The following is a 13,320-nucleotide window of genomic DNA, read 5'->3' on the forward strand; positions in this document are numbered from 1 at the left end:
CCCGATCCGTGCCTGGACCAGGAAAGCAGGCCAGGTCCCCTGCAGAGGAATTGGCATCCCACCGTACAGAAAACCGGGGTGCCGAGGATCTGCAGCCGACACGGCAGTGCACATTCAACAAATAAGCACGGGCCAAGTGAACACCCGACCCACTCGATCCCGGCACTCCATGCATCCGGAGTCACTAGGTGGTGCGGGGGGGAGGGGTGCCGACCACTATTCCCACTACCGACCTCCTGGAAAAAGGTAGGGGCGCAGAACATGTAAACTGGCCCCGAGCAAGAGCACGGCCCCCCCGGAAATACCAGGACTGAACTCCTATATAGCACCCCGCCTTAGCGGAGGGGGGGCGGCCAGGAGACAACCAGAATATCCAGTTTACATGTCATCCCCGGAAGGAATGCATGTTTGAATTAATATCACAGGCATGTTTGATAAATTGCCTGTCCTACCTATGTTTCCAAAATGCACCTTGTATGCAAAGCAGCCAGCATCCGGCATTCATGTCACCTGCATTATTCACCACCTAGTCCCGGCCCTCAATTCCACCACTCTGGAAATCCTTGCCCCCACCTGCACCCGAAGGTAGGTGGGAGTGGGGGGGGGGGCTTCCCGCAGTACGTTTTGTCCATTTCCAGCACTGCCAACACTCTATTCCTGATAGCAGCCCGCGACAGTCAGTTCGTGTCTTGGCAGATGCAGAGAAAGGGACAGTGTATCACTTTCTCGTAAAGTATTCCTCATTCTAACAACTCTTAATAGGATTTTAGGTCATGAAAATCTCTTGATACATTTAATTACATTTTAGGCATTACAGTTCCATAGGAAACACCTTTAAACTGGAGCACATTATTAGCAGTGTCTCATCTCCCTCTTTCCTGCTCACGCGACACAATTCCCCTGCCTGAGGTGGAGCGCTGGCCAATGGCCCGGATCTCGGGACCGGCCAGACTCAGCCCTGACCAGGCTATACAGAGCCCCCAGCTTGCGAGAGAGCCTGTGAGCTTGATGATCTAATCTGCTCTGTGCTCCTTTCACCGCCGTCATTCACGCGTCTGCAGGCCGTGTTCGTCTAGCCTTCTTTCTTCCGGCCTGAAAGCGCAACACCACGGGCATCAATGGGCCATGAATATAACTGGGAGGGGGCATCACTGTTGACAGCAGTCTTTCTACATGCTGGCCACACTATTGTTTTCCAAATGTGCATTTCACACTTCCATAGAAAAAAGTAATTTCCAAACTGAAAAATGCTGTTTGCATTCACTAGTTTTCATTGATTTTTTTTTTGTCCGACAACCACATATACTCTGTAATTTGTGTGCCCCTTTGTTTTTTTATATCACAGGTTATATTTATAAAGATGTTATGTGCTTGTCTAACTGGGTAATCACAAATAAATGTAATTGCAAAAAGTCATGATTAACAGTCAATTTTGAATATATATCATCTCAGTAATGGTCTCTCAACCTGCTGAGCTACCCTGGTAGCCTTCTTCTGTGGAGCGTGTCGATGAATCCCTTAGTGTACTAAAAAGCACTGCATTACCAACAGTATTTTGGGTGCACCACAGCCATGGAAGTGATTTAAAGTGGAATGGAATTGATGTACAGTGTGGAGTTTGGAAAGAAGCAGCCTGAAAGAAATTGCACCATTTTTTAAATATAATTTTGAAAATGTCCTATGAGTGGAGTCTAACTGCCAGCTCTGCCCCCTCGGCACTCGTCCCTTCTTCCAAACTCCACCTCCCGCTGCTGCCCTTGTGGGATCCCCGTTTACATTCTTTTCCATTCCGACCACTGGTCGCAGGACTACACAAAAGCACTCACTTCTCAGATACCACCAGCCCCTGTAACGTCCTACCCACAGCCCAAACGGGGCAACGCCTTGCTCTGCTGCCTGATGCTCTACATCTATGTACGAAGCAAGGCCTCGTTCTGAGCGAGTTCTAGCTTCTCAGCTGCACAGCATTATGGTCGGGAACACTTGTGTGCCCAGCCTATCATAAACTTCAGCTGCCCTGCTGCTTCATACAGCAATAATCATGGCTATGGTGCTTCCCTGTTCAGGACGTGAGACAACCTTTGTTAAATGGAAAACATATTCATTCAGTTACCACAAGGGAACAGCAGGAAATGTGGGGCACTGTTGGGGAGAATTCTCAAGAATGCGCTAATTCCCTTCACCTTAGAGACCCCCAGCAACTTTGCTGGATTTTGAGGACTTGATATTATTACCTGGAAAGAGTGTGAGCCTGTTTTTCCCACTCTTTCATGCATTTTGATGTGTGTTTTACTCTTGTGTTCTTTGATTATGGAGTTTTAAGATAACTCCATAGGCATCTTTTCATGTGTGTTACGCAGCACCCTCAGTGCAGTGACACAGGGATGTCCTTTTAGACTTCCCAAAGGTTTAAATACCTTCTCTGGGATAAACTACTGTTTCCCAGAGAATGTAAGGTTATATTGACTTTACTAGTTTTTTTTTATTCCTAGACCCAGTAGACACTATCCTCCTATAGAGTGCTGGAGGGGTTACCTAGTATCCCCTGTGTCTAGAAACTCATGTAGATGTCAAAGGCTACCCTTTTCTATCGAAATGGCTGGTGGCAGTGGTTTTACAACAAACTACCATGATTTTTCCCGACCGCGAGCCCCGGTAGCTACAAATCACAGGAGCCATGTATTTCAAGATGGCGCCTTAAGCCCCTTTGTTTAAACGGGTACCGGTCTTCTTTTTTCACCATTTCTTTTTGGAAAGGTCCTTCTAGTGTTTGTCACTGCGCGCCAAAAAGCAGGTTTGCTCCCTTTGTTTTCATGCCTTTGGTGGGCTTCAGGACTGAAGACCGCCTCTGGCGTCTGAGTGTCTGGGGTGGGCAGGAAGTGAGGGAGGTGCCCGAAACTCCCTGTGCTTAGTCTCCTAGGAAACCCAAATGCACTCTGGCGTGATTGACTGGCTGGCTGACTGTCCGGCAAGGATAGCCACCCTGCTGGGTGAGTGGCAGCTAGGCTGGAATGAATGGGAGAAAACTGTTTAAAAGGCGAGTCTCGTGGACTGGAAAGCAGAGTCGACCACTAGAACGAAAGAACCGAAGATGAGGTGGAAGAGGACGGCTGCTGCAACTCCTGGACCTGCTGCATGTCCGAATTGCCAAAGCTCCTTTTGACAGAGAAGCCCCTTCAAGGACAACTTCTTCCTTTCAGTTGGTGGGACCAATCAGCTTGTAAGCCACCTGGATACTATTCTCGGAGCTGGTTAGGATTAACCAGGGGAAAGGACACGAGCTTGTGTGCTTGATGAACAGCTACTCGAACTGAAGTGACTCCATTTTGTCTGCGTTTTCCGACAGACCCGTGCAGTGCAGGAGTCCCCTGACGTCCTCCCTCTTGTCCCCATGACAAAGGCTCAGGAACAGAGAGATCTGCAGGAACTGCCAGGAACCAACGTCTTCAGCTGCATCTTTTGCTTCATACTAAGGTACTGTGCCAACCCGATGGAGAGAACGCTTCTCTCACAGTGAACGTCCGTAAACTTTCCCAACTTACAGGCCTAATGAGCTTGTGACCCAACATATGATCCTTTTTTGTATAAACTACTTCTGAGAACTTTTGCAAAGACTTTACCGTTTACTTCAAGAACTGCTCTTTCCTATCCAAGACACTAGTCTATTGACTTTGGCCTAGGCCTATTGAATTGAATCGAGTCCTCTAGTGAACTATAACTATTTGCACTGCCTAAGGAAGTATTTGTGATCTATTCTGCTAACTTGTGCTTTTTTACTCCGATTGAAAGTAACTGAAATGCCATTTTGCTCCTATTTCAGGGGAGCCTAATTTGTTCAGAAACATATTGGTTTGCCATTGAAGTATATTTGTGTATATTATTAAGTTGCCTCCTTCTAGTGAATGTTTTCTAAACGATTGTGTAATAAATTAAGTGTTTGACCAAGAAACCTTGAGTGCAAGTGTCTACTTGAACCACTGTGATTGTAAGACCTCTCTGTAACCTCGTGTTCTGCTCACATTCCCTCTTGAGATAAGTCTTGCTGCTCAGCTCGCTAGCACAAAACTGTGTAGTACAGACTTATACCAAAGGTTGGTTTTGCTTACACCTGTAGTCCTGATTGTATGTGATGGTCCCAGAGGGTACTGCATGCAATTCTGCCTAACAGGCACTGACTGGAGCAGTGAAAGAGAGCCCAGAGTTACAGCAGACTGCACCAAGAACACCCGCCTTAAAGTGGAACAAAGTGGTACAGGCAGAAGCAGTGGAGAAGAACCAAGTAAAGAGCAGCTCTATATAGAATAAGGTGCTCCATTGCGCTTGAGGTGGCTACTTTGTAGTAAGTGGTCTTAGTATCAGGGCAATTTATTGGTCCTATTACCGGTATCAGATCATGTTTCACAGCAACTTCTGTGGTGGCCCAAACAAGATGATCTACTGAGGGGAGAGCATCTACAGCCCATTTGACCTCAAGTGACAGTGTCCATGGGTGCCTATCTGAAGGGCTGGGGCTCTCATGTAGAAGATTTGATGGTGAGCTGGCTATGATCCCCAGCTCGGTCTTATAAACACACCAGTATACTGGAATAGCAGGTCATCGGGCTGGTTCTGGTGGGAATCCTTCTCTCTGTGCAGGGCAAGTTTGTCCTGATCCTGAAGAACAACACAGTGGCCATTGTAAGGAAGTCATGGTATCAAACAGTGAAACAGGGAGGCGGGGGGTGTTCTGGGAATCTCTCTACCAGCACGAACACAGCCCAATGACATGTTCTTGGGTGAATAACCTCTACCAAGCCTTTAGCTCACTGTCCCTTTCACAGAGAAGAAATCTCCCCGCATATCAGTCTTTGTCCTGCCCAGGGGCGGTCCAACACCGAAATACTAGGCAATTCTCCTCTGAACAAGAGTACCAACAGCGACCCCATACACGTGTTTCAGCCTTGTTGGGCATCATCAGTGAGGTGAAGCTGTGCCTCTCTAAGAACAGTGAGCAAGGGGTCCCCGTCTGGATCACCCTCGTAACTTAGGGTGAGACCCAACGTTAATTTATGCAAAACAGGGGGGTGTCTGGGAATCTCTCTACCAGCACGAACACAGCCCAGTGACCTGTTCTTGGCTGAGTAACCCCTGGGAGAGACTCTACCAAGTCGTTAGCTCACTGTTTGCCAGGACTCCTGTTTTGGGCAGGCATTGCTCAAGGGTTTTCTGCTCTAGTTGTTGGTTTCTCTTTATCCTCGTTCCGCGAGGGTTCTGTGTTGCTCTGGGAGTCTATTTAACACAAGGAATCTGTGCGAGGAAGGAATTCATTAGGACAAATGACTTACCTTTCAGTAATGTTCTTTCTGGTCGGTTAGTTATTCCCCCAACTGATTCCTCATCACTCTGCCACCTACACCTCACGTTGGAAAGCTTGATCACTCTTGCCGTTCTGCACTCCATCAGGTACTGAATGCTAGGGAAAAAAGGCAGAACTGAGGTCATAGGCGCCAATTGATCCTTATATACTGCCTCTGACATTGTTAACCCCGTCATGGGTGGGCATACATTGGAGTTGGGTGGAGCCAACGTGGACTCTCATTGAGCCACCTGGTGGCTTAAACCTTGAAGTCAGCTGGTGCTCGAAGGTATTAATGTAAGGTTTTACATGTGGCCATGTGGCTCGCCACATGTTTTGGCAAGCACTCCTATGATCCTTCACCATTTACCATGCTGACTAGGGCTGATGGGAGTTGTAGTCGAAAACATCTGGAGGGCAAAGGTTGAAGCCCCCTGGTATATATGTAAGAAGAATAAACTGTTGTGAGCAGAAGATCTAATGTTAAAGGTTTTTATACCGCGTACAGGTGCCACTTGCATGGTCTCTCAGCACTCTTGCGGTTCAGTGAAAAAATAAGCCAAATTATATAATTTGTTCTTTTAATGCACTTTGTAGCATGATGCCACAATACATGTGCCATTTCCTTAGCTGAAAGCAGCAGCTTCAATGATTAGTTAGTCAACTTCAGTTTGTCATTCATTTTAATGTTCTTAATGATTAGACCCAGATAAGTACTCGTGAACTCAACACATAGGTTACATTTGACATGTAATTTGAGCCAGGATAATTACTAATTACTACAAAGTTCCATAAAACAACACTTCAATAGAAGATGATGATGCTGCACAAATCATGTCCAAAAAAGCTGATACAAAATGTCTTATGTCACACAAAATCTTTCATTGATTAAAATAATGTAAAATTCACTAGGGTAGCAATCAGCATAATAGCGTCTTTAGAAGAGAAGGCCGGAGAGAGCTGAAAGACTCTGCTGGTAGTTCTATCACAGTTGGAAAACATAGCTGAGATTGTATGTTAGGGCCAACAAAGCCAACTGGGTTTTATATCCCAAAATACTTCGGTTTTGGGAAATCCAGTATTCCCTTAGATATGTCCTTGATTCACATTGAGTTTAACCCATCCTGACTCCTTTAGTTCAGTATCATTTCTATTTCTAGAATGATTTCTCTAGACCCAATATGTGTAAACCTCAGCCATGTTGTTGGTTTTACCCATATTCGGTGAAGATGGACTTGTCAAACCCATCTTTGACAAATATGGGAAAGAAAAATCCCCTGCCGATCAACTGGCCCGCACAATGAAAATTGAAGGATTGAAAGCGTAGTCCACTTTATAGATCATGTGTACTTTACACAGAGCCAGGAAGTGGAGCACTGCGGCTGTCATGGTAAGGAGAATGTAGGAATGGGGGCATAGTGCGGGGGTATAGGAGGCCTCAGGGTTGGGGGAGTGCTGGCAGGAGGCTTAGTGTGCGCTATGTTTGAAGGCGGCAATGGGGGCATGGAGGCCCCTGTTAGGGGTAGATACGAGAGGGAGGGAGCGGATGGGGCTGAGCACCCCCATTAGCTAGTACAGTGGGCCAGGAGGAAGGGGTAGGGGAATTCAAAGAGATGGTCCTCGCAGGGAGCCAAGGGGGTGCACAGGACAGGCTTCGCTGGGCGGGATCCGGTGGGAGGGATTCCGAGGTGATAGGATTCGATCGGCTAGACTTTGGTCGATTCACATAGATCCATCCTGTTGTAGTGAATACAAGTGCTGAACACCACTAACAGCTTCTGTGTGTTAGGTTCATCCTTCATGATATATATCTTGTTTATTTTCAGAAACATGGGCTTACAGGGCTTATATGTGAACCCGTAGCATTCCAAACCTTTATCAGTATTTGTGAACTTGATGGCCACTATCCCTCACACGTTACTAGGGACTTCACAATTTGTCACTATGTCAGGTTTGTAGTGTTATGGAAACCTTAGATATCCACCATTTAAAATACAGATTAAGTGGTAAACGGACGCAAAGACCACTATCATCTTCAATCCTGGGTATCACTGATCAGGCTCTGGCCTGGCTGACCTCTTTCCTCTCAGATCGACCCTCCCAGGTCCAACTTGGGTCCTTCCTTTCATCTATCTTCCTCTCTACCTGTGGTGTTCTCCAGGGGTTTAACCTCTCGCCCTGGCTTTTCAACCAATACCTGGCAACTCTCGCCCACTGCATTGCCATTTACTGCTCAAATTTCCAGTGCTATGCTGACGACACTCAACTCATTTTCAGGCTGCCCTCTGCCACCTCCTCTCCCTCTCTCATCACTGATTGCATAACTGCCATTCAAGATTGGTGTGCCGCCAATGATCTTTGTCTGAATGCCAGCAAGACGGAGATCCTCCTCATCGGCACACCTTCAACATCCTTTCCCCTCACACTCTGGCCGGCCCCCCTTGGCCCTCCGCCTACCCCCACCTGCAAGGCTACGAACCTCAGGGTCATCTTTGACTCCTCCCTTTCCTTCTCCGCCCACATCTCTGAGGTCTCTAAAAAGTAAAATTTTCAGACTGCACCTCCTCAGAGATACTCTGCCTTTCCTCTCCTTCCCCCAGAAGCTCATGGTATCCCAAGCTCTGGTTCTCTCTAGCTTGGACTATTGTAACAACTTCTTTCTAAATCTACCTGCCTCTACTCTCCGTCCTCTGCAACTAATCCAGAACAGGACTGCGAGACTTGTCCTTGGCCTCAAGCCCTGGGATCGTATCTCTCCAGCTCTGAAATCTCTCCACTGGCTCCCAGTGGATGCAAGGATTAAATTCAAAACCCCCTGTATTGTCCACAAGGCTTTCTGGGGCCTGGGTCCCAAATACCTTCTGCTATCCCTCCGCAAATACCTCCCCTCTCGAGCTCTTCGCTCCTCTACCCCAACTCCCTCAGGGTCAGTCGTTTTTCTAAGAAATGAGCTGGGGGTAGATCTCTGTCTTCGGCTGAGTCCTCCCTCTGGAACAGCTCCCTGCCACTCTAAAACTTGAGGAGAACCATCTCCGGTTCCGGAAGCACCTCAAGACCTTCCTCTTTTCTTCTGCCTTCGCTCCCCCTCTCCCCTGCTGATCTGTTCTCTCTTGGCACCATGCACCTGGCCACCCTCTGTCCTTTGGGCCCATGTACCTGCTCATCCTGCCACCCACCCGCACTGCCTCCGGGCCACCCCTTGCACTGGGGTCTGTATCTGTACCAATACAGCCCCCCCTTTTTCTTCCTGCACTTATCAGACCTACCCTGTCTGCTGCCTTAAACCTAGCACTTGCAAATTGCTGGCTACATTACCACTGTTTGTTGCCTTTATTATTTATTTATTGTTATTTATCTGTTTCTCCTCTGCTTCGCACTTTCCACCTCTCTCCCTTACATGCACTTTTCCCCTCCCCCCTCTCCCATGCACTTGCGCATTCTGAATGTCACTGGGCCTAGTAAGATCGCTGTTTTGTTCTCCCTTGTTCCCCTCCCTTTCCTTGTCGCGCTCTGAAACACTTGTGTACGAGCACGATAGAAATAAAATATCAATCAATCAAAGCACACACAGGCGATCATAATCCGCCCTCGATGGATGTATAGCATCCCTTGGCCTGACACGGAGCAAAGACCAGTTTAGCACACGTTTGTTATTAGTGCACATTAGCACCAGCTATACATGTACTATTTTCCATTATCACCCGGGGGAGTGATTCTAGCCAGTCGGGAGGCTGGGAGGGTGTGCTATATCTGCAGGCATACGCCTGCGGTCCCTTCTCGTCTCCTGCACCCCTTCCCTGAGCTGCCAACATTTTCAGCAATTGTCCTGGGCCCCACATCGCCCTTACCCGGTCACCCTACTGAATGTTTTTCTTTTTGTTGTTTCCCAGTTGATATTTTAATTGAATAGGTCCCTCTGTGTCATTTCTGCACCTGTTCGTCTCTTTCTGTAAATAGAACACAACTACCACCTTTGTAATTGTACAAATATTGCCTTACTTCACCTGAGCCTTTTTTGATTTTTATTCTATGCAAAATGGTGCTGGATTTCTCTCTCAAAACGAGAAGGCTCCATGCTAGAAACATACAGGTCACATATATGTAGAGCGCTGGACCTGCCTACTTGCATTCTAGCAGCTGCAATGTATGTTGGTAACATGGCAGCACAGAATAACATTTGCCTTACGAAAACAGCCTCCTGGAACCAGATTCATTCTGACAACCACAGGCTACCTCCAACAGTGGTGCACCCATGATTCAAAATATATAACTGTGTATCCCCATGGCCTGAAGTCAGAACTACAGTTAAAATAAATCTAAAAATATGTATTGCCGCTACTCTAACTCTCGTCTGGACTTGTGAAACAGCCTACTTATAGGCACCTCCAAAGCTAATCTCAAGCGCCTGCAGACTATAAAGAATGGCACGGTTAGGGCCATCTTTGGACTGGCTAAGAGTGACCATATTTCTGATTTTAGAAAAGAACTGGTTGCCTGTCAGGGAGAGAGTGGGATATACGATTCTGTCTCTTGCCTTTAAATGTCTACATTCAGCTGCATCACAATACCTGGAAAAAAGAATTTCTCGTTCTCTGCCTGAACAATAAAGTTCGTATGCAGGTAAGAAGAACGCCTCGTTTTCTTAGAAAGTCTCTTGCCATCGGGCCTGATGTGTTCAGATAATCAAAAAGAAAAGTTCCTTTAACAAATGAAAGTTCGTTACAAAAATTCAATACGGGTTATGGTGACACCCTTGGGTCCCCCTCTTCTGGGCTGACCCTTTTGTATCGTACGTCACAATTCTATTAGGGTGACTGCTTTACCCCCAGGTCCCCCTCTTCTGAGCTGACCCTTCTCAATTGTAATCCACAAATCTCAATGTTTTTATAAACAAATTCAAAACACACTTTTGCTTGAGACTCCACTTGGTCCCTCCAGGGATTCGCTTCCCAGGTTTCCTCTCACTGTGGGATTTACTTTCCCTTTCTTTCAGCCAATTTACAGATCAAAGTCTTTCAATTGTATGGGGCTTTTGTTCGACCCTCACGTATGACCACTTTGAGTTCCTTTGGTGGCCTTCCTATGGCCTTCTGGTTTTTGTAGTTTCTCAGTATGGGGCTCGACCATAGTCTCGCGAGTTAACACCATGCAGTGCCCCTTTCCATCTGCAGCTGGTCTCCCCCTCACAATTTTAACAGTTCCTTTAGAGTTCATTAGCTTTGGTTGAAAACTTGCCCAATTTGCAATTCTCACTCAACACAGCCCGGGGCTCATCGATTCTCCCCTCGACTCACCAGCTGTGATGAACCGCTTGGCTTTCGGCTTCTCTGGAGTCAAAGCTGGTACAACAGGCGTGGGAGTCTCCCTTGCTCCACCTTATCAGCATAGGCTTGCCCCGTGTACCGTTGACATCTGCAGCAGCACACTTATGCTATTGTTCGCAGTCTTAGATTCCCCTCCACAAAGGCACCACAGGCCTGGGACAAAAATGGCAAGGGCACTTCTCTCCTCGCCGCCCTCCTGCTTCCTACCGCCTTTCTCCTTGAACTGCCACGTGGTAGCCGTCTGGACGTGCTGTCTGCCGTGTTCGCCTTTCTCGTACTGTGCTCTCTGGCTCCACCTTTTATCCCTGTGGGGAAGAGAAAGGGTTGTCTGATGTGTGTGATTCTGATCAATTGCCTGACTTTGCCTGACCCTAGTTTTGGGTCATGTCAGGTAAACGTCTCCGGTGTAAGTCCGTTGTGTTGTGCGAAGTGTTCGTTGTTGAAAAAGGGGGGGCAGTAGTTTGGAATGTCCTACGTGAGAGGACAGGGAAAAGGTGTTAAAGGAAGGGGGATACCGCGCCTCACCCGTCGGTGTCCCACTCCCACTCTCTGTGGACCGCCCATCCAGGCGATCCTCCCTCACTGGTCCACCCCCAGGAACTGGATCCAATAGTGATAGCCGTGTCCTGGTCACCTCGATGACTGATCCCCGAAGGCTAGCTAGGGAGACACCGTCGGGTTTCTCACAAATAAAATAGGAAAGTCACAAGAGGGGGGACAATTATTGTAGCCTTTTTGATCTCAGGCAGACAGGAGAAGGGGGAAGTATAGTGTAGCTAAGCAGAGGATGTGTACCCACAGGAAAAGTCACACCATCTTGAAAATGCCTGGGCCATACTTCCTTCCAGTGACCCCTCCTACGTTCCTGCAAACAAGGCACACTGGAAGCTGACATCGGAAGGCAACACCCACGTACGTTACAGCAAGGACTAGCCCCTTACAGAAGGCTTGGAATAGACACATCATAACCTTTTACCATTACTATATAAGAGGGTGAGACCTCTCCTAATTGAATCATCTTCATTGAACCATGTTCTTGAGATTTCTTTGAAGATATACTGGGAACCTTCTCGGGGCAAAATAGTGCCCAAAATCATCAGCCATTATGGTGAAGACCATTCATGTTGTGCCCGTTTCATTTTAATGCTTCACTTCTTGTTTAGTAGTAGTGAGGGGCTGAATAGGAGTGTCGAAACCATTACCCATCCCTGTACTCATGCAGAGCAGTGCTCCTTTTTGTCACAGGCCCAGAGTTCATGGAAATTCCTTTCATACCAGAAAGCAGTCACAAACGTTTGCCTGCATTTCGGAAGTGTGTGTGTGTATGTAAGTTGCTGAGCAAAAACAGTACAAAGCACATTGTGCAAACCTAATGCTCTACTGGTGTGCTTGTTGCTTTTCCTGCAGATTTGCGGTTGCAGCTCCTGGATGTGGAGAATAACCCGTATTTAATTAAGGCACTTTATGGGCTCCTGATGCTCCTTCCTCAGAGCAGCGCCTTCCAGCTTTTGTCCCACCGACTTCAGTGTGTCCCCCACCCAGACCTCATGCGCAGCACGTGAGTATACAATATGCATGGGCTCTCACTAAGTGTCGGAATGTGCGCAAGTCGTTTGTGTTCAAATTGCCACATAAAATGACAGCCATGTGTTGGACTTGTTTGAGGGGGGGACCCAATTCATAAACATTTTTATTATTCAAGTCTGCAGTGTGGCTTGTTGGAGGTTCATTGATATTGGGCCTCATTACGAGTCTGGCGGTAACCCTGCCGGTGCTACCGACGGGTTGCCGGCGGACTCGTAAAACGTTACCGGTGCCACAGGAAGTCGGCACTGGTAAATGTAAGTCCCCATTCCCATAGAGTCCCATAGGACTGTATGGGAGTGGGGACTCGGAAGCGCCGGCAGCGTTGTTTACGGTGCCAGCGCTTCTGTGAATTGTCTGACTACCGTGGCCACTGCGCCCGGCAGGGTTAGACTTGTCGGCCACAGCGGCCAGGCAGGCAGACATGTAGTTTGCCGGTCCAGAAACAAGGGTGCCGGAGGGCTTACCGGCACCCTTGTTTCCGGACCAGCAAACTTGTAATGAGGCCCAATGTGTCGAAAAAACTATATTAAAACGATTTGCTTATAAAGGGCATGCCACTAAATAAATGAGTGCTCACATAGATCAAGAGCCAAAGACATTAAGGCAAGCGACCAATAAGAGACCTGTGTGGAGAGGCCCTGGGAAGAAGTAATATAGACAAGGGCAACGCAATAGCAATACACACTAGTACTTTTACTTTACTCGTTGTATTTGTTCTGCGCACCACTGACCCTGAGGCCACTGAGTCTTGCTCTTGAAGCTACCAGAGGAAGGGATTCCCTGCACGGTGTATGTCGGGAACAAAGCACGTCTTTCTGTTTGTTATAATGCTATTGCAAGTCTCTGGGGAGTGAGTGCCATGGCCATAAGGAGAAATGAGGCTGCCGTTCTCTGTACTAGCTGCAAAGGAGGATTGCATGCCTTTATTTTACGTGGTCAGGCAGTCACCCGTTTAACAATTGGGGCCTCATTAAAAGTCTATTACCGCACTGCCGCACTATAACTTTGGTGAAGCGGAGGAAAAACCTCCAGCAAAATGCTAGAGGTAATTTTGTTGTCTTACCACCAAACAAT

The 13,320-nt window shown here is 47.5% G+C and overlaps 1 protein-coding gene across 4 annotated transcripts in view; it reads left to right on the forward strand.

Moving 5' to 3' along the window:
- Positions 1 to 13,320, forward strand: part of VAC14 (VAC14 component of PIKFYVE complex) — a 1,997,670-nt gene that overhangs the window by 1,737,307 nt on the left and 247,043 nt on the right. For all 4 annotated transcript variants that reach the window (XM_069654807.1, XM_069654798.1, XM_069654816.1 and 1 more), the window contains one exon: positions 12,067 to 12,217. In XM_069654807.1, the coding sequence (XP_069510908.1) occupies positions 12,067 to 12,217 (151 nt within the window). The remainder of the gene's footprint in view (positions 1 to 12,066; positions 12,218 to 13,320) is intronic.

Source organism: Ambystoma mexicanum, chromosome 1p (genome assembly GCF_040938575.1).
Source record: "Ambystoma mexicanum isolate Mex_15411 chromosome 1p, UKY_AmexF1_1, whole genome shotgun sequence".
Taxonomy (NCBI): Eukaryota; Metazoa; Chordata; class Amphibia; order Caudata; family Ambystomatidae; genus Ambystoma; species Ambystoma mexicanum.